Source organism: Paramisgurnus dabryanus, chromosome 17 (genome assembly GCF_030506205.2).
Source record: "Paramisgurnus dabryanus chromosome 17, PD_genome_1.1, whole genome shotgun sequence".
NCBI classification, from domain to species: Eukaryota; Metazoa; Chordata; class Actinopteri; order Cypriniformes; family Cobitidae; genus Paramisgurnus; species Paramisgurnus dabryanus.
Window position 1 is genome coordinate 17,303,397 of NC_133353.1, and position 21,289 is coordinate 17,324,685.

The 21,289-nt window shown below is 37.4% G+C and overlaps 1 protein-coding gene across 4 annotated transcripts in view; it reads right to left on the reverse strand.

Moving 5' to 3' along the window:
• The window catches only part of LOC135778275 (protein CLN8-like), a 109,897-nt gene that overhangs the window by 42,045 nt on the left and 46,563 nt on the right, over window positions 1-21,289 (reverse strand). The window contains exons 1-3 of one of the 4 annotated variants that reach the window (XM_073812293.1): window positions 12,580-12,933; window positions 11,491-11,642; window positions 2,019-2,378 (exon numbers count right to left, since the gene is read on the reverse strand). In XM_073812293.1, coding sequence (XP_073668394.1) covers window positions 2,019-2,378; window positions 11,491-11,642; window positions 12,580-12,634 — 567 coding nt within the window. In that variant the 5' untranslated portion in view covers window positions 12,635-12,933. Of the gene's footprint in view, window positions 1-2,018; window positions 2,379-11,490; window positions 11,643-12,579; window positions 12,934-21,289 lie in introns of those variants that run through there. The other 3 variants (XM_073812292.1, XM_073812291.1, XM_065288733.1) reach the window with 3 other exon arrangements.

Below are 21,289 nucleotides of genomic sequence, written 5' to 3' on the forward strand. Positions count from 1 at the left end.
AATCACATCGTGTGTAGCGTCTGTGGGGCGGGCTTAACATGATGACGACAGAGCTGCAACGGTTCCTACTTGAAAACAGAGAATGGCTGCTCCTGCTGGCGAACAGCTATCTTTTGAAGCGGCTTTGGCGGCGACTCTGGAGGACTTAGACTTATGTTTTTCTTTGAGAGAAGAGCAAATAAACCCTACTGAAGTCCTTTTTAAGCAAGAAAGATGTGTTTGGAGTGTTGCTCTGATCCGTCATAGCGCTATCCTATTGCGTGCAGAGGCATTTTGAGGGACAACCTTATATCCCGCCCCTTGCATTGAGCCGTTTGTGTGAAGAGTTGCCAGACCTTACATCTTGATGTAGGTCTGGCTAACCAGGCTAACTGAACACTTGAAGAGTTTCGTTGCAAAACTCCGGTTTTAACATTTTTGTCAAAACATGTTTATTATTATGTTATCATGTTATTATTTTGTTTTATGGTGCTACTTAGCTGTACTTTTTAAGTTATGAAGGTTTAAATCAAAATAAAAAAAACACAACAAAACTCTTCACTTGATTACCACATAAACAACTTGAGTCATTTAAAGCTACTACAATTGAGGAGCTCTCAAAATCAATAAAATCATCATCATCATGCATATTAGATCTTGTTCCCACAAAATTACTAAAAGAGGTATTCCCTGTACTGTTAGACCCTTTACTAAATATCTTTAACTCATTGCTAGAACTAGGATACGTTCCAACAGCTTTCAAACTGGCAGTTTTTAGACCCCTCATTAAAAAGCCGCACCTCGACCAAGGAGACCTTAAACTTTGACCAATTCCAAATCTCCCCTTTTCTTTCTAAAATATTAGGAAAAAGTAGTGTCAAGCCAATTATGCACATTCTTAGTGAAAAATAGTAGGTATGAAAAGTTCCAATGAGGATTCAGTCCCCACCATAGCACATGCACTGCTTAGAGTTACAAATGACCTCCTTTTAACATCCGATCGTGGTGCTATCTCAATTCTTATATTACTAGACCTTGCTGCCCTCGAAAGGACCTCAAACCCGAGGCTCATATCGAGCCCAAAGTTCAAACTTGCATGAAGCAAAAAAAGAGTTTTAAAGGAGATGGGGAGGAGGGATGTCCGAAGAATTGTAGCTGGGAAAGCGCAGATACAGGACTGAATGTTTAAGCTCCTCCCGAACCTACATGTAGAACTTGATTTAATGTTGAAACTAGGGCTGTCAGTGTTAATGCGTTGATGCATGTATTTAATTAATCATTAATACATTAAAATTATTTCACGCAATTATTTGCAGTCAGTCAGACCACCAGCACTGCACCGGGGCTTAATCCATGGACCCGAGATCAGTTTAGGCCTACTACACGCAAATCCTTTAAATGGCATTAACTAATACTGCATATTTATTGTACTAAAAACTTAATAATGTGTTAATATGCTGTTCTTGTTGCATGTCAGTGGGTTGTTACCCACTGACATGCAACAAGAACAGCATATTAACACATTATTAAGTTTTCAGCAGATGTGCTGAACATGCTGCGTTTCGCGTAACTCTAAACAGTGAATCTAGTAGTTTGTGTAATCTAATATCCTACCTTTTGGCGTAGTTAACGTAGTAGAAAAAAAAGCATTACGCAGTCAATTTCACAGCAACAGCGTTCAACATTTGTCTTTTCAAATGCCCGTGTACTTGAAGTTCAAAAAGATTTGATTGGCTGTCAATGGTTTATCATTCATCAGTTGAAAAAAAATCGCTTAGAAACTGATCCCAATGATTTTGTTTATTTTATCTTTATCATTGTAGTTGTGGTGTGAACTTCGCTGTTGTCTTTAACATAAAATTATTTTTAAAACTATATTTTTATAGTATAGTTATAATGTGAACGGCCCTTAAGTGTTTTCAAATTTAAAAATAGTAAATTGAAATTAACCGAAAGTAATTTCAGCCAAATTAGATTAAAACATAAAACTTTGAGGCATCATTTTTTTTTTGTTCAGAGTATAGACCTTTGCCTCTTACCTTAAGTAGCATCCAGGATATGCAGGTAAAGGGTGTGCTCATTTCCAGCAGCAAGGTCACCATAGGAAGAAAATGACCCAGCCAGTCCCACACAACTGCACCAGCAAACCCTGCCAGAGCAAAGAAGTGGTGCACAGCTAACGGCAGATCAAAGGACCAGAACACCACATTGGATGAGTGAAGAGCTACGTTTTCAAATAGGAAAAAGCCAGTAGCTATCAGGACGTTGAACCATGACCAGTTTTCCTGCCCAAGGATCTTATCAGAATGTACAGCAGAGTCTTCCAAGAGTGCTCGAAGCCCTGCTATTATGCTCTGGATGCCGAATACTGCCCGAGTCGCAGCTAAATCCCAGAAAAACTGCACAGAAAGACAGATCTTTATGCCACTAACATGAATATATCTATGAATAGTTCACTCTAAAAACTCTAAATGCATCTGACTCGTTTTTCTGCTAAATAAGCTTTTTTTATCAGGCTCTTATGTTAAAGTTCAGTAATTTCACTTTTATGTCAATAAAAAGGTTATTAGTCAATAATAGAAATGCCTTATTTTCACAAATGTCACTTTAGTCACTTCACTGGTATTTAACATATTTTTCTTTCACTGCAAAATCCAATAAGTGCATGCAAACTTTTTTCTTTGGACAAGAGATGCAACCAAAAGCATTGCAAATGATAAACGTCAGAAGTCAAAATGTAAAAATGTATTTCTGAATTATGGTCAATATCAGGGTTTTTCCTGCATATAAATTTTTGAGGTGGCTGTATTGGCCAATTTTGCCAAAGTTGGCAAAAGCGATGATTTCACATGCTTTCAAGTATTGGCAATTTAAATATTTAAGCACAAAACAACACAAAACAGATTTACACGCACGCTATTTGAAAATAATGTGTGTGCACTCATCTAACACTCACAGCAGCAATGCTTGCATCTCAAGGCTTTAAAGTGATAACTGAGTTCATTTTTTCTTGTGTGTGAACTGACATATTTACTCAAACCCTTCCCAAAAATGGTGTGATTTTCATAGTAAACACACTCTGTTTAAAGTGAATTTACGTAGAATTTGGATCTGTCACTTAGGGTGTATTCATACCAGGAAAGTCCGCTAGTTCACTTGCTTTGGTCCGGACCAAATGTTTTTTATTTTTTTATTTTTTGGTGCGGTTCGCATTCACACTGCCCTTTTTGCAAGTGAACCAAAATTTGTAAACAGAACCACATGTGTATTAAGGTCATTCATTCATTGGACAGAAATGATCAGGTGGGGGAAAGCAGGAAGAGCAAAATAATGGAGATAATTCATAATGCAATATTTGTTCTGTTACTGATTTGGTGTTATCAGCAGGTAAACCAAAATGCCGACACTATATTGAGAAACACACAATTTAATGTCATCTAAACTATATTATATTATTATATATTATATATATTTTGCAAAGACAGCATGTTCTGACAGTTGCGCTGTGCAAAAGATGTATCAGGTAAAAAGTTATCAGGCTTTTGCGCCGCACAGATAGAGAGATGCGCTGTATACGCGGCTTTCATTATTCATACAAATATATAGGGGTGTCACGATTCTTCAAATCCTCGATTCGATTACATTTTCGATTCTAAGGTCACGATTCGATCGGATTCTCGATTTTTACATTTTTTTTTTAAAGACAAAAAAAGATATGCCATTATTTATTATTATTATTATAGTTTAACATTAACATGCACATTGCACAACTCGCATGGGGGGTTGTGGGCTTCACTTAACGCGAGAGCTTGTAGAGAGAGGATTCCTTCTTGCACGCAGATTAATGCACATGGACGTAATGCGCGTGTCTTGGACTCATAGCATCTGAAATAAATCCAGCATCATAAGCAGCTGCGCTTATCTCTGTCTCACGTGCACGCGCTCGCATCTTTCCGAAGTCTAAACATAAACTAAAGTAGTAATCCTTATGTATTTGTTCAGTTTTATGCGTTTCATGCGAGCTGAGGCAAACTATCCCTTTTGTTTCAAATATAATCCGTTGCATCTTTGCGCCTCTCTCACTCTCGCGCACGTGCAGAGAGCTGCTCTCTGTCCAAAGCCAGATCACTAGGTAGTAATCCTGTTTATGATATGCATTTCAAGGAGTTGTAGCATCCCTCGTGTTTAAAATATGATCGCGTTCCGCTGGACAGATGTTTTTAAAGGCATCTCTGAGAGTTTCTTTTCCTCTCTTGGCAAGCAGACCGGACGTGACATGGGGGCGTGGCAGCATCGACGATCCCATTTTTTAATTCGAAGTTCGAAGCTGTGACTTAATTTCGATCGATTTCGATTTAAAATCGAAATCGTGACACCCTTACAAATATAGCTATTCAGATTGTTAAAACACAATTGTTTCAGTCCCTCCAGGATTTCGCGATTTATTTTTGTGATTTTTGCGATCAAAATGAAGGTAATTTTGTGGCAAAAATATATATTTTTTCTCTCTAATTAGGATACCAATGCTTGTATAATATTAAATTAGAAGTTCTCAAGTAATTAAATAATTAAGTAAACAGTCAGTGATATAATAAGAACAGAGAAACAAAATGAAAATATGAAAAATAAATACAACCTCAAGATACAGACACTTTGTTTTTTGATTAACCTAGACAGCTGTCATACAGTAGCCTGGTTAGCCAGACCTACATCAAGATGTAAGGTCTGGCAACTCTTCACACAAACGGCTCAATGCAAGGGGCGGGATATAAGGTTGTCCCTCAAAATGCCTCTGCACGCAATAGGATAGCGCTATGACCAATCAGAGCAACGAAGAACGAAGTTTTCAAGTAGGAACCGTCGCAGCTCTGTCGTCATCATGTTAAGCCCGCCCCACAGACGCTACACACGATGTGATTGGCCTAACCAAATTTTGGTTTTTGGAGCTGTTAAGTAGCCTGGTTAGCCAGACCTACATCAAGATGTAAGGTCTGGCAACTCTTCACACAAACGGCTCAATGCAAGGGGCGGGATATAAGGTTGTCCCTCAAAATGCCTCTGCACGCAATAGGATAGCGCTATGACCAATCAGAGCAACGAAGAACGAAGTTTTCAAGTAGGAACCGTCGCAGCTCTGTCGTCATCATGTTAAGCCCGCCCCACAGACGCTACACACGATGTGATTGGCCTGACCAAATTTTGGTTTTTGGAGCTGTTAAGTGTATTGTGAGTGCCTAGACTAAACCCTGGCAGCAAATATATTTTGCGGCCGCTAGGGTGCGTCTAGATTTCTAGGCTAGTCATACAGTGGTTTGCCAAAATGATTTAAGGAAAATGATTAAAATAATTAACCACTTCAGCCGCATAAATATTTGATAAATGCTTGATATTAATGAGAACATATGAATCAATCCTTATCGCCAACACTGAGAGAGGTGCGTTGCGTAATCTTGTTTTTTTACAGTTGCTTTTTAAAAAGTTTGAAAATTACTTACCTACAGTAATGCATAATAGCCACAAGTCCAAAGCTACATTTTCCCTATAATGTGAGTTTACTTTGTGTGTAATTATTATGCGTGTATGTGACCGGACCGTTCAAGTTCAAAGCCTAAAAGGAAAAAGATCTGTCCTCACGCGCAGACAGCATGCAAAAGTTTGCTAACGCTGAGATGGTAGTGGACAGATGCCTTTCCAACAACTTAATATAAGGACTAAAAAACAGTAAATTGAAATGCATTATTGCTTCACCCAGTTTTTGTCATTTATGTGAGACAGCAGGTGCGACACACAGCACACACAGACCTTTCACGTATGTATCCTCATAAAAATAATTCATTATACTAGATAACAATTAAAAACTTTAAAATAAAATAAAAATGTAGTAATATGTGCACAGGAGATTTTGATTGACTGTTGTTTGTGGGGCTCGGTGTTGCTGGTGATGGGTTGCAGGGTGCTGGAGAAAGATTGAAGTAAAATAAAGCCAGAAATGTTTACCAAGTTGTCTAACTCTGTATCAAAGAATTTTAGATAATTTTATAAAAAATATAATAAGACATTTTAATTTACTGCTATTATTTTGCCATGAAATAAATAATGCATGTTGGCAAGACATTTCTTTTGATTTTGCGCTAAGTTAAATTACGTGGATTTAGAGGCGCTGTTTGTATGCATAATATTCTGCTATTACAACAAAGGTATTTAAATCATTCCCGTACAGTATATGCATGACATAAACTGCTTGATAGCGCGTCTCATAATTTTCCATTACTATGAATGCGTTATATGTGTTTATTCTTATTTTTATTAAAACAGAACAACAATAAATTAGTAAAATTACTCGCTTATATTTAACAAAACTAATAGAAGGAAACATTGTACCCGCCTTATAACATAAATAAATCTTAAGATCCTTAGATTTTTTGAAACAAATTATTGGCTTGCATTTCTTAATGAATATAAGGGTGTATTCACACCTGCCTTGTTTGGTTCGATTGAATCGAACTCAAGTTCGTTTCCCCTCTTGGTGCGGACCTTTTGGGCAGGTGTGAATACAGCAATCGAACTCTGGTGCGGACCAAACAACCGCACCGAGACCCAGCTGAAGAGGTGGTCTCGGTCCGGTTCCAAACGAACTCTAGTACGATTCGTTTAAGGTGTGAACATGTACCGACCTCGATTCGCACCAAATGTATTATATTATTGTTATTCTGCTAGTGTGAGAAGCGCTATCAAGCAGTTTATGTAGTGCATGCTGTACAGCAATGATTTTGAATACCTTTATTGTAATAATAAACTTTTTATTTATTTGCTTAACTTAGGTGAGTTTGTCCATGTTTATATTGTTGTAGTTTTATATTCATTAAGAAATGCAAGCCAATAATTTTTTTCAAAAAATATAAGGATCTTAAGATTTTTTTTATGTTATAAGGCGGGTAAAATGTTTTCTGTCTATTCGTTTCGTTAAATAAGCGAGTAATTTTAATAATTAATTGTTGTTCTGTTTTAATAAAAATACGAATAAACACATATAAAGCATTCATAGTAATGGAAAATTATGAGACGCGCTATCAAGCAGTTTATGTCGTGTATATAGCCTACTGTACGGCAATGATTTTAAATACCTTTGTTGTATAGCAGAATATTATGCATACAAACAGCGCATCTAAATCCGCGTAATTTAACTTTTCCGCGGTTGCGGAACAAAACGCAAAATCAAAAGAAATGTCTTGCCAACCTGCTTTATTTATTTCATGGCAAAATAATAGCAGTAATTTAAAATGTCTTATTATATTTTTTATAAAATTATCTAATATTCTTTGATACAGAGTTAGACAACTTGGTAAACATTTCTGGCTTTATTTTACTTCAATCTTTCTCCAGCACCATGCACCCTATTACCAGCAACACCGCGCCCCACAAACAACAGTCAATCAAAATCTCCTGTGCACATATTACTACATTTTTATTTTATTTTAAAGTTTTTAATTGTTATCTAGTATAATTAATTATTTTCATACATACGTGAAAGGTCTGTGTGAACTGTGTGTCGCACCTGCTGTCTAATGACAATAACTGGGTGAAGCAATGATGCATTTCAATTTACTGTTTTTTAGTCATTATATTAAGTTGTTGGAAACTTAGGACACAAAAGAAAGGCATCTGTCCACTACCATCTCATCTCAGCGTTAGCAAACTTGTGCATGCTGTCAGCGCGTGAGGACCGATCTTTTTCCTTTTAGGCTTTGAACTTGAACGGTGCTTTTTAAAAAGCAACCGTAAAAAAAACAAGATTACGCAACGCACCTCTCTCAGTGTTGGCGATAAGGATTGAGTCCTATGTTCTCATTTATATCAAACATTTATCAAATATTTATGCGGCTGAAGTGGTTAATTATTTTAATATCATTTTCCTTAAATCATCTTGGCAAACCACTGTAAAACAGCTGTCTAGGTTAATCAAAAAACAAGCAGTGTCTGTATCTTGAGGTTGTATTTATTTTTCATATTTTCATTTTGTTTCTCTGTTCTTATTATATCACTGACTGTTTACTAAATTATTGAATTACTTGAGAACTTCTAATTTAATATTATACAAGCATTGGTATCATAATTAGAGAGAAAATATATATATATTTTTGCGCAAATTTCTGGAAATTACTGCTACAAAATTACCTTCATTTTGATCGCAAAAATCACAAAAATAAATCGTGAAATCCTGGAGGGACTGTTTGAATAATCTGAATAGATATATTTGTATGAATAATGAAAGCCGTGTATACAGCGCATCTCTCTATCTGTGCGGCGCAAAAGCCTGATAACTTTTTACCTGATACATCTTCTGCACAGCGCAACTGTCAGAACATGCTGTCTATGATGTCTTTGCAAAATATATATAATATATAATAATATAATATCGTTTAGATGACATTAACCCGTTTAATCCCAAATTTTTTCTTGGAATTTGAATACATGCAATTTACTCCTTAGACCTCCCTAACACACAAACTTTATGCCTTTTTTGATTTTATGTTGGTTAAGTTAGTGAAATATTAGGTTTTATACCCGGTCACAAAAGTGACCGGTGGGAAACATCATAACCGGACTTCATTAAAATTCAATTAGACATATTTACATTAGAAACAGTGTGTTATACTACCGGTCACAATTGTGACCGTTAAAAAAATTATCAAAATATATCTGTAAGTGACCCCACGTATAAAATTGATAGTTCTCATTGTTAATTAAGATGTTTTAACTCTTTTTGTAGTAGTCTGAGGTAGACATCTTCTTCTAGATGTGCAAGCAAGAAGTAAACTGATCTGGTCATGTGACCTTTCACCCTAGTCACATGACATTGATACATTTTAATCAAGACAATCTATTTTTTCATTTAAAAGTTTAATTTCTTGCCCAGAGCCAACATCAACACTTTTAGAGCTTTCAGAAAGAAGAAAAAAAACACGGTCACAAATGTGACCGGTGGGATTAAACGGGTTAAATTGTGTGCTTCTCAATATAGTATCGGCATTGTTTTACCTGCTGATAATACCAAATCAGTAACAGAACAAATATTGCATTATTAATTATCTCCATTATTTTGCTCTTCCTGCTGTCCCCCACCTGATAATTTCTGTCCAATGAATGAATGACCTTAATACACATGTGGTTCTGTTTACAAATTTTGGTTCACTTGCAAAAAGGGCAGTGTGAATGCGAACCGCACCAAAAAATAAAAAAATAAAAAACATTTGGTCCGGACCAAAGCAAGTGAACTAGCGGACTTTCCTGGTATGAATACACCCTTAGTGTTTTCACACCTGCCTTGTTTAGTTCGATTGAATCGTACCAGAGTTCGATTGCTCAATTGGTGCGGTTCGTTTGGGCAGGTGAGAATGCAGCAATCGAACTCTGGTGCGCACCAAAAGCGGACCAAACAAGTGGACCGAAACCACCTTGAAGAGGTGGTCTCGGTACACTTTCAAACGAACTCTAGACCGGTTTGTTTGAGGTGAGAACACGATCCGAGATCTAACCGACCCAACTGCAAAAGTACTGCGCATTTTGGACTAAACCAGCTGCCGTAGTCAGCTGCGCATTGCATTATCGGATGAGAAAGTGTTTGTTGACAGTTTCTATTAGCAATATTACACAATGACAAATCGCGGACATACCTGGAGTTGCGAGGAGGTGCGGGCGGAGCCGCAGAAATTTGGTGTCTTCGCCGTTTGTAATGCATTAAACCGTTGTTTTCAAGCCGCTTCCGCGATTCATTCTGAAAATTAACGGTTTGTCTAGAATGCTGTATACAAAGTATGTATAACAACCACGGAGACATAATTACAGCGCGCAGCTGTCTGGCCATGGTGTCTGCTGTATTATCCTTCTTTTTGTTTACTTCCGGGGGCTCCGTTGGAATTTCGCGCACGTTGATTCTGACCAATCGAGAAGCAGTTTATGAAATACGTTCAAATACATGTGGTAGTGATGTTGATCTTATCACATGACAGAATTTCGGTCCGTTTCAACTGGTGCGGTTCAGAGCAATCAGTGTGGTGTGAAATTAAACCAAAACTGCTAAAAAAGTTACAATGTATAATTTTTTGCTTTTGGTCTGGACCAAATGAACCGAACTACAGATGTGAAAACACCCTTACTGTACACTTATGCTGTTTGTTTCTAATGTTAATCAAACAACGAACAAAGAAAAAGCATTCATGACAATTCTACTGATTTACTGAACCCACTAATCTATACAAATTTATGTCATATAAAACCATATTTTGGCAGATTTTTTTTTACTTTAGAAGTTTGCCTCCCATTTAGTCTTAATAATTAATGGTAAACCAACTTGGCTTGCTGTTCTCGAAGGCAGCTTAAACCTTAGGTCTGGCTCGAGACCCAAGTTCAAGTAACAGAACAGAAGAAAAAAATGTGCAGTAAAGGAGGAGATTAAAGGGAGGAGCTAGGGATGCCAGAGTCTCCCGTTTACAATGCTTTTAATGAGGATTGTCACAGGACTAAATGTCTAGGTTCCTTTCAAACCTAGGTTAAAACTGTACCCGTCAAAATATAATTACTGCAGTAAAAGAGATTATTTTGATCAGTGTGCCATGATCGCTGGATAATTCTGTAGTTGTTTTCCAGAAGCCTGCAATTACTTTTTAGTCATTTGCGATGTCACAGAGTTGAACATCTACACGTAGGCTATTGACATGATTGGCGAGGTACATTTGCAAATGATTCATAAAGTCATACCTCTGAAATTATTTGTACGATTGTGTCGCGACCCGGTGGTTGTGGACCTCTGACTTGGAGGACTCGCGTTTAAAATCACGTTTAACACTTTCTGTCAATAAACCAATATTTTTGAATGGCCTGGATTTGCAGAGAAAGTTTAGATGAACTTATAATACATACTGAAAATATTCAATCAACATTTGAGATATACACAAATTACAAACATACACAATCACAAATATGTATACACCTGTACTGACAGCCCTACCCCCCCAACCACTTTTAAAAGACGCGGCAATGGCTATGCCACTGGGTAAACATGCATGTGTGCATCAGGCTAGCACCACCACCTCATTTTAAACCAGGAAAAACACTGAATATCCTAATAAATTTAGTAAACCTCATTTAACCAGGTAAGAAAACTTTTGCAGCTTGAAAACTGTAATTCAATGTACATGTGTCATCTTCATCTAATTTGTATTTGTGCACTTAGAGGACTCACGTTTATTTAAATAGAAGAATACTTAAAAAGTTGTTTAAGATTTATTTGTCAAAAAACTATAAAACTTATTTGGATTGACTTGGCTAAAATACTTTTTCAAAAGTATCAACAGAAAAAACATCAACCTCCTCACAGGAGTAGAGGTAATACAATCCAGTAAAATATGTTTGATAGTGGATTTTGACAAGAAGAACATTTTTTTTGGGGGGGGGGTTCAAAACATTAATCTAATGTTAAACAGTAATCTACGGAGAATTTGTAAAAAGCACCTTTTCTTTGCCAGGCAGCGAGCGGTAGGTCACAAACAGCAGTTTAGATATGAAGTGGGACAGGAGAAACACGACAGTGTAAAAGATGAAGCCCAGGGTGATGATCCTCACATGAACATCCCGGGATGAGTAGTCCATGCTGAAGTAGTGACCTGTATCAGGAAGGGGGAACATTGCTCAGTAATGGAATGATAGACTTCGGTGTTATTATTGTCCCACATGAAACCAATTACAAGCCTTAAATGAGAAAGACATTCTTTATAATATAACACAGACACATCTTTGCTCTTCCCTCTTCTGACCATTACACACATTAAATGGGTGGGTTTTTATATAGAGGGATTATTAAAGACATGCAGTGCTATTTTCAAAACTTTATATTTCTGAATAAAATACTTCATCATCATAAGCAAAAAAATTATGACAAAATCTCCTTTTGTCCTGTAAATGTAATCCAAATTTCACTATATCCCACATAATATTAGACAGACACATATTTGCTTTGCCCTCTTCTGACCATTATGAGATCCAAATGCTCATGTGACATCAAAGTACCAGTCTTTGATACTTTGATATGGTAAGCCTGTCAGTTCTTGTTTTTAACTAATCTAGGACTGTCCCAAACGATTAGTATGGTAATTGATAATGAAGTAATTCGTTTTTGTTGTAATAAAGATAGACCTATGTGAGCATTAACCTTTAAAATGACGACATGATGATGGTTTTGTATGTAACATAGCGTTATTCCTCATAGTGTCTGTAAAATGGCCCTACTGCCACTAATTATTTGTGTAAGATTGAAAATATAGGAATTTATTACTCTGTCACAACCACCATTTCCATCCTGTACCATCCATCTGCATTCCATCCTGTACCATCTGCATTTCTGTGCTCATTGACTATTGGCAGAGTTGCTGCCAATAGGTGATCATCTGATTGGTCAGTTTGAATGTCTCATGTTGGGTTTGGTAAAGAAAAGTGGTGGATTTAGGGGAACTTCTGATTGATCAATTTGAATGTATCATGTTGGGTTTAGTCACATGGTCAATGGAAAGAGGATGAAGGACAATGTTTTCATGAGCTCTGGACCTTTTGCTTTTTCTCTGCACTTCTGCTTCTTCGGGATGGTCTTCATGTGGGTCATTCTCTATGCTTTTCTTCTTCACCTGAGTTCTTGGGTTCAGACCATTAGGCCAAGCTTCCAGTTCTCTATGGTATCTCTCTTTCTTCATTTTTTTCTTTCTTTCTCTGTTCTCTATACTATCAGGTAATATTTCACATACATTGGAAACAGTTAATTCTACACATATTATTTACCATTTTGTGCATTTATAGTGTAACCATTTCAATTGTAACTTTAGGTCAGTACTGGTATTAAACATTTTCATTAATAAATCTGTTGTTTAGTTTTCATTTAAAGGTAAAACTTAAACGCTACCTATTGCAATACAATATATTCATACTCTAGCAACGCTCTCCGACATATTGTGTCCAAAACACAGAAACGACTGCAGTTTTGTTCTCCTTCCGAAACCTGAGATCCTTTACAGTTGTGTTCTTAAAAAAAGAAATAAAATAATGCAGAGTAAGAACATAACCCTCAAGATGACTTAAAATTATAAAAAAATTGGACAAACGAGCATTGAAATATAATAAAAGATGTGAGGTGCTTTATTAGATCAGATTTACAGACGTGGAGAGACTCTTTCGTTGTCGGCATAAGTTGCACGTTACATAAACATTCTTGCCTTTCACCTCAACAATAGCCGTGTTTGCACTATCGGACTTCAAGCGGGCGTGCCAGTGCCTGCCGAGGCCTGTCGCGTTTGCATTATCACTTCCGGGGCATGATCGTGCTTCACTGGTGCTTTATTGGGGCTTAACGCCCGGCTTTTCTGGCCCGCTGAATACCTTGGTGTACCTTGGTGAGTGGTAAAGGTCAAAGGCGGAGTTTATCGGAGTCTCTGGCAAGATGCGCATTCATCTGTCTGCAGATTAAACTGCAGATTTAAAACTTTAAAAATAATCGGGATCACCAATTTACTGTTTAAAGGAAGATGCCCGCTATGTTTTTACTTCGGACTGAAGAAAATGATCTGCATACAAAGACGCGTTATAACGCCAAACTCGTAATGCTAAGGATCCGGCGCACAACGGTACCGGTTCGGAGAAGTTTATCAAGTTTCGGGCACAGAAAAAAGTGTTTAAAGTGCAACAGTGCTGAGAAATTAAAGATGTGTGTTGGATCATCGTTTCATCATCCATGTATTAAAGAAGCGATCACTCGTGTCACGATGGTATCTACAGTCTGTACGATTGGATAAGTGTCTTACATGGGTGTTTATTTTGTTTTTTGTATATTGTCATATCTGTTGAATTTTTTTAAGTCAGCCCTTAGAAAAAGTAACAATGGTTTTATTATATTAGTCATAGCCATGCTTTCTGGTATTTTGAAGATAAATTTAACTCTTATATGTAGCAAACTTTATATGTGGGTATAATGTATGTGTATTTACAAACCTTTTATTCAAAACATCAAAGATGTGCTGCTTTATTCTTTTCTGTCAGTTTTACAGAAAAAATGCCAACGTAAAGCTTTCAGTTTATCATCCAGGAGTTTTTATTTCGTATATGAGAGATGACACAGCAACAGTTGCAAGAGCAGGAGATGAAACGAAGATGAAGATGATGATGATGATGATGATGAGACGACAAAAGCCATGGATGTTGAAATCCGACGGGAGGAGATGTCTTTAAATACACCTGTTTGTGCACTGACATAAACTTCATATGTAAATAAAGTACCCCGCTATTATTACTAAGGCTGCTTGTCAGTTTACTATTATTGCTTAATTATCACATCCTAAGGAAACAGAGAAATTCTAAGATACAACAAAATTAGGGATGCTCCGATCGATCGGCCGCCGATCGTAATCGGCCGATAACGGCATTAAATGACGCGACCGGCACTCACAAAATTTGCCGATCTCATGAGCCGATCTTTCAGTTTACTTTTGTCATCATAGCGTTCTTGATGCGGCTGCAAATAGAGACCATTTTACACAGTGCGAGCATTTTGTAACCCGTTGCTCATGTGTGACGTGCACATTTGGATTTCTCTCTCTGCCTTTATAGAGATATGCGTATTTTCTATGAGGACGCGCTCCGGTCCTCAGCGCGATGCGTCTTCACATCCCTATCAAACAGCGTATACAACACATATCTATCGCGGACAATTGCATCCTCATGCCGGAAGTTTATTACGTGCATTAGTTTTAAAGTTTTGAAGGTTTAAACTTCCATTTTCCTTACAGCTGCTCTTGTTTGCGGACACCCGCCGCACGCATACACAGCAGCCGGTCATCAGTGCACGTGAAGAGAACGATCTCTCCCACGTCTTAAAGCTACAGTATCCTAATTCATATCTCAATAAAATCACTCTCTGCTCATCAGTGAAGTACTGTTGTATTTCATACGAATGCGTGTATATTTAATTCATACAGTAAAGACTGTGAAGTGTTTTATTTTCATTACTTTTAACAGACATACATAAACCTTTTTAAAGCATATTACATTTCTCTTTGCAAGAAAAAATATTTGTTGTGCTTATTTATTTGATTCTCTATTAAAACAATAATATACCTAATTTATAGTTAGTTTCATTTCTATGGTTTGCACCATTTTCATGGTGCAAACTCTGCTAGATTATAATTAAAAGATTCCCATTCCACTGACATTCTGTGATCAGCACTGATCAGCGATCGGCAGATCATGATCTTGGTGATCAGTAATCAGTGATCGGCAGGGGTTAAATTGGGATTTGTTATGTGGGGGGGCTCTGCGGGGAGGGGTACTTCGATGGTTAACATGTTTAATACTGATGACAGCAAAGCCACTGGTGTGTTTCAGTGACATCTGGACCTCTGATAGGATTTGATAAGTTTCAGCTTTAAAGCTGTGCCAGAGGTTGACCCCAAATATTTTAAAAAGAGCATCTGAATTTTAAATTATGCAAATCTATGAGTTTGACACCCTATATCCATTTGTTCCACATGTCATTATGCACAATTGATCAAACTTTAAAGGAAGTTAAAAGAATTAACCTCCTTGAATAATTCTAGGCATAAGCAGGGGTTAAATTGGGATTTGTTATGTGGGGGGGCTCTGCGGGGAGGGGTACTTCAAGGGGTAACATGTTTAATACTGATGACAGCAAAGCCACTGGTGTGTTTCAATGGCATTCTGGACCTCTGATAGGATTTGATAAGTTTCAGCTTTAAAGCTGTGCCAGAGGTTGACACCAAATATTTTAAAAAGAGCATCTGAATTTTGAATGATGCAAATCTATGAGTTTGACACCCTATATCCATTTGTTGCACATGTCATTATGCACAACTGATCAAACTTTAAAGGAAGTAAAAAGAATCAACCTCCTTGAATAATTCTAGGCATAAGATAGGCTACCCCAAAAGACTAAATTAACAAGAAAAGGTACAACACACAGTACTGTATCATCAACATGTCTTATAAATTAGCCACAGAGATTCCCTATGCTGGTCAGCAGCTAAAACAATCATATAGTTAGGTTTGATTTGTGTAATCAAAATACATTATTTTATTAAACTATACAATAGTTATATCCAGTGTTATCCTTAACATAATGTAATTAGATGAGTGACATACAAACTTTAATCCTTTACACGTTTCTAGTCTTCTATGAAGTTTTCTCAACGTGGGCACCATTATTACCTCTCTCTCTCTGTCTCGCTCTCTCTGTCTCTATCTCTCTGTCTCTCTCTCTCTCTCTCTCGTCAATTGATCCTGCGTGAGAGCGCGTTCTTGAAGTTCTGAGTTTTTTCGCTTGAGTTCCATAACTTGCGCGAAGACGCATTTAAAGGGAAAAGCGCGTGTTTTCGCGGCAATTGCGGCGCCCAATTCGGGTCATTTTCATCGCCCCGTGCGAGGACGCGCCTGGTTGCGTCTTTGCATTAACTTTGTATGTAATCTGCTCGCGCAAATCGTTGAACTTGCGTTGGTAAGTATGCCCCATAATGAATGAAAACACATTATTCCCTTCGCGTCAGTGCACACGCACCAGCGCAGCGAGTACACTGGCAAGAGCAGAGCACGACCTTCAGCCTATGTGCCGGGGCTTAGCCCCGGACGGCCCCGGCCCAATTTAAACCCTGGTGATCGGCCCCAAAAATGCTGATCGGAGCATCTCTAAACAAAATGGTAAAAAATAATCATCATTAACTTAACCACTGTAAAATAGCTTTTTAAATACTTGTGTATATTCAGAGTTGATCCTAGCAAATTTTCTAATGATTTCTCAAACATTTTGATTTGAAGTACATTTATTTTTTTAGTCCTATTCAGATATCCGAGGCAGTTCTTAGACAAAAGTATTTATTGATTTACACATTATTGAAATAGCTTTTAGACAGTTACCTTGTGTTTCATGTGATGCTCAACTATTTACATTTTCATGATTACAAACCTAACGTTACATATTTACAATAACATGTGCATACCTGTATTTTAAACATAAAAAATAAGATTATTATGTGTCGTTATGTTCTTTAAAATATTGTGTATACAGTATAGGTAGATGAACGCATTGTGTGTAATTACTTCGTGAAGTTTACTGCTTATTGAACTGATATTTTCTCGTCGTGGATCGCTCGTGTACAGCCAATATAAACTTCAAGAGTAACACCGCAGATGGAGCAAACATCTCTATCTCTTCATCTTGGCTTTCACCGTGCAAACAGCCGCCTCAGATATTTTCATTATGTTTGTTGTATGATGATGCAATCTAACTCCCGTCTTCTGTCAGATTGAAGTGACCTCCTCAATGTAAAACAGGCAGAGTTCTGTGACGTTAGATCCAGGTAGGCGTATTAAGGGCAGGGTTTTCTGAAGTGCTGCCGCGCTATTGGCCTGACAATGCGAACACGTCTTGATTTTGGCTACGCAGCTGGAGGTCGGAGGCTACTGGCTCTGTGAGGCCCGTTTGAAGCCCCGGCTCGCACAGGCCCGATAGTGCAATAGCGTCTAATGTAAAAGTAGTCCTTATTATACTTTGTGTTTGCGACTGCTGCCTTTGAGTATGTTGTACTTGTAGGGCTGCACGAATCGTGCTAAAATGTGAATCACGATTTTTCTCAATGGGAATTGAGATCCCGATTCTCTCAAACAATTCTTATATTTTCAACAAAAAAACATTTATTGCACCCAAACAAAAATGTGCTACACCGGACTTTTAGTTATAATAAAGTGTCTTCAAAGTCTATTTTCCTTATTGTAGAAGATGAGTAACTTAAAATGTGTTAGCTGTTAAACATAAACAATAGAATGTTGACACTAATAAAAGTAATTGTACAAAAAGCACAGGTGCTATTTATTTACATCAAACTGGTCAACCTTAAAACTTTAAAAACACGAAACCTTTAAAGAACTAAACAATGATACAGAGGCCAGTTTCTCAATCTGAAGGCTGCAGCCTTTTTCTTAGCTGCATACGTCATCAAGACAGTCTTATTTCAGAATATTAACAATTATAAAGTTTATATTATATGTTAAAGTTTAATTATAATACGTTTATGACTTGCGAATGTAATGCTCAGTTAAAGGCTCTCTAAGCGAATCTGCGAGACGTTAGTTATTGTTGACGTTTGAAACTGTTTTCAAACAGACGGAGCGTAGCTAACTCCTCCCCCTCCCCCTCCCTTCCGTGCTTTCATGAACGCGCCCAACCCCCACCCCCAAATCCTTCTTGTCGTTTATTGGCTGGAATACTTTGTTTTGTTTTGTGAGCTAGGTTTGGCCATTTGTTGATATTGCCGTTTATGAAGCCTGGGCTGTCTACAGAGATCGCGTTTTTTTACAGTTTTATCAGCGGACAGGCAGCAAGCAGATAGTGAGGAGATGTTTCTGGTATGTAACAAAAAATGTTTTATGGTCTAAAACGCTTCAATTCGCTTAGAGCACCTTTAAGTTAAACCAGGCTCGATGCCGTATGCAGCCTGCATATGCGACCTATGGATGCTGCAGCCTTCCGAAAACGGACAGAGGTAACTTATTTTCTTGCCTTTTTGGAACCAACATTGTTGCATCGTCACTCTCTCCGTCGCCACCAGAATCTTCCGCAATAGCGCACGTTTTTCCTCTCATTTGTTTGAAAATTGCCGCTCCAAATCCATCAATCCATCAAAATCCATCAAAAATCGATGTGTTTAGGTTTGCTGTTTTGTTCCACGTCACGCGAGTGACAGCCAAATGCCGCAAATTAGGAGAAGAGAGGATAGAAACGATCAGGTCTGATTGGTGAATGAATAGGGTTTGGTTTTACACTGCGTGAGTGTAAGCAAGTTTAACTGACATAACATCTAGATTGTTGTAATGTAATTAAGTGAACGCAGTATCTGAATACAGGGAAATACTGTACATGCAAGAGAATCGCCGTCATTTACAAAGAGGATCGCGTGTATGTATGAATCGAGATTGTGATCTCTTGTACCCGCTATTATATACGCACAACCTGTTCATCGTCAGAAACATTTAAACATACGCAACCTCCAGAAGCACTGTGAACACATGACTGAATGAAGAAAGTCCATCGATGATTTACGTGTGGATCACTGTATACTGTACTGTATAATGTAAGTGCTTCTCACAACACACACACACACACACACACACACACACACACACACACACACACACACACACACACACACACACACACACACACACACACACACACACACATACGTGACATGAGACTCACAACATAAGAAAACATGAGTTTTGTCTAAAATCAGTTTGTATTTCATATAAGTGTAAACTTTCGATGTCCTCAGACCATCTTAAGAGATTTTCTGGGTTAACTTTAATATGAATAACTGAATGCAAAACTCTGTCGGTTTACTTGTCTGATATTTCAGCTATAAGGTGTATACATCAACATTAAGACTAGAGTTAATTTCATAGAAATGCTTGTCTATTCTGTGTTTGTCTATATTCTTTAATCTGTACTGTTTGTGTATTTTGCAATTTTACACATACATAGCCTACTGTAGGCCTACGTGCCTTTCAAAAGTTTTCAGACAATACAGGCAAAAATTCTCAGTTTGCTGTGGAGTCAAGAAATGTCTAAAAATTTAAGAAACAGTATGTAACAAATGTATATCAATTAATCATAAAATGGCCCTGACATGTCACTAGACATTAAGAAATCATTTTCGTTTCAAATACTTATATCACTGACAACAGTGGTCCGGCAAGGATATTGTCATTTAAAATGTGGAGTTGCAGCCCTCAAATGATGTTTATGTTGTCATGTTGTGTATTGGCCACCAGTTGTGTGATTGCAGTACCAGTTTTAGCCACAAGTTTTGGGATTGCAGTACCAGTTTTGGCCACAATCCTACATACTGTTCCTTTAAAAGATGAATAGACAAAAGTACAGAAATGTCACCTGTTTTAACGTGCACACTATTCCAACTCAATAACACAACACGTTTGTATTTTAATACTATCTAATGTGGCCACGTTGAGACCATTGACTCAGAAGTGTTCAAATGATGAACTGTGTCCTAATGCATTAATGGTTGTTAAAGCATGTATGTGTTGAAACATAATCAAAGGTTAATAAAATGTGACTTCTGTACTTCTGACAAACTGATATTCATCTTACCAATTTCTGATCTCCACAGCAAACTTTTGCTGTCCTGGGTATGGTTGCACCAGTCGTTCGTAAGTTAAGTTCTTACTTAAACTGGGACGTAAAGTCCAAACTAGAGGCTAAGTAACTTCTAGCTAGTTTATAACTAACTCTTTACTTAATTCGGTTGCACCATTTGTTCTTAAGGCAGAACGTAGCTAGTAGGTCGTAAGCTCTCCGTAAAGTAATGCGTTGTCGCATAGAATGACGTCTATTTTTCTTAACCCAATCACAAGCCTTATAATGGGTAAACAGGAGTCTGAACAGTACGTAATTTCAAACTCATTCTTGTCTTGCCTAAACTGAAAGTTAAAAAAGACGTTAAAGCAAATGTTATCGAACTCAAAACATTACACTTTTAATTGAAAATATCTATCCCACACATGGAGGAGAAAATAAACAGGAAGAAATTTTAAATCTTATTTTAATTGATGGTTACACAGAAAATTAAAGAGTTCTTGAAAACTCGTTGACGGACTTCATAATTTATATGAGCTCATGGATGTAATATAATCTGGCTGACATCTTATTCCAATCGTTATTCATGGACAGAGGCTTCCGTAAATATTTAGTTACAACGTATTGTTACGTTTAAACTAAGTTCAATGGTGCAAGGCAAAAACATTTAGTAGTGCGTAAGTTGTAACTTAGTGCCCATTTACGTCGTAATTAAGCTACGTTGTAACTTACGCACAGCTGGTGCAACCGGCCCCGGATCCTTATGGTGTGCACTGTATACTGTGTGTGCATGTATGTATTTTTTTCTCAAGAGTAAATAGTAACTTGCTACTTGAGCATTTTTTTCTTTAGTTACTTGTACTTTTACTTGAGTAAAGTTTTTGGCTACTCTTTCCACCTCTGGTTATTTGTCATGTTCTTTTCTCAGATTGAGCTCCCTGACAATCTGACAGAAATGTCTTGTTGTGGCTCAAAAATGGGTTGAATACATGCGGTTCATGTATGTCTTCTTTAGTCTGTTGGATCTTTAAGTTCCCTTTCAATACGGTTCACTTCGCATTGCGTCAGTTAGCTGACGCTATGGGGGAAACTCCTGTTTACTCCGTGACTGAA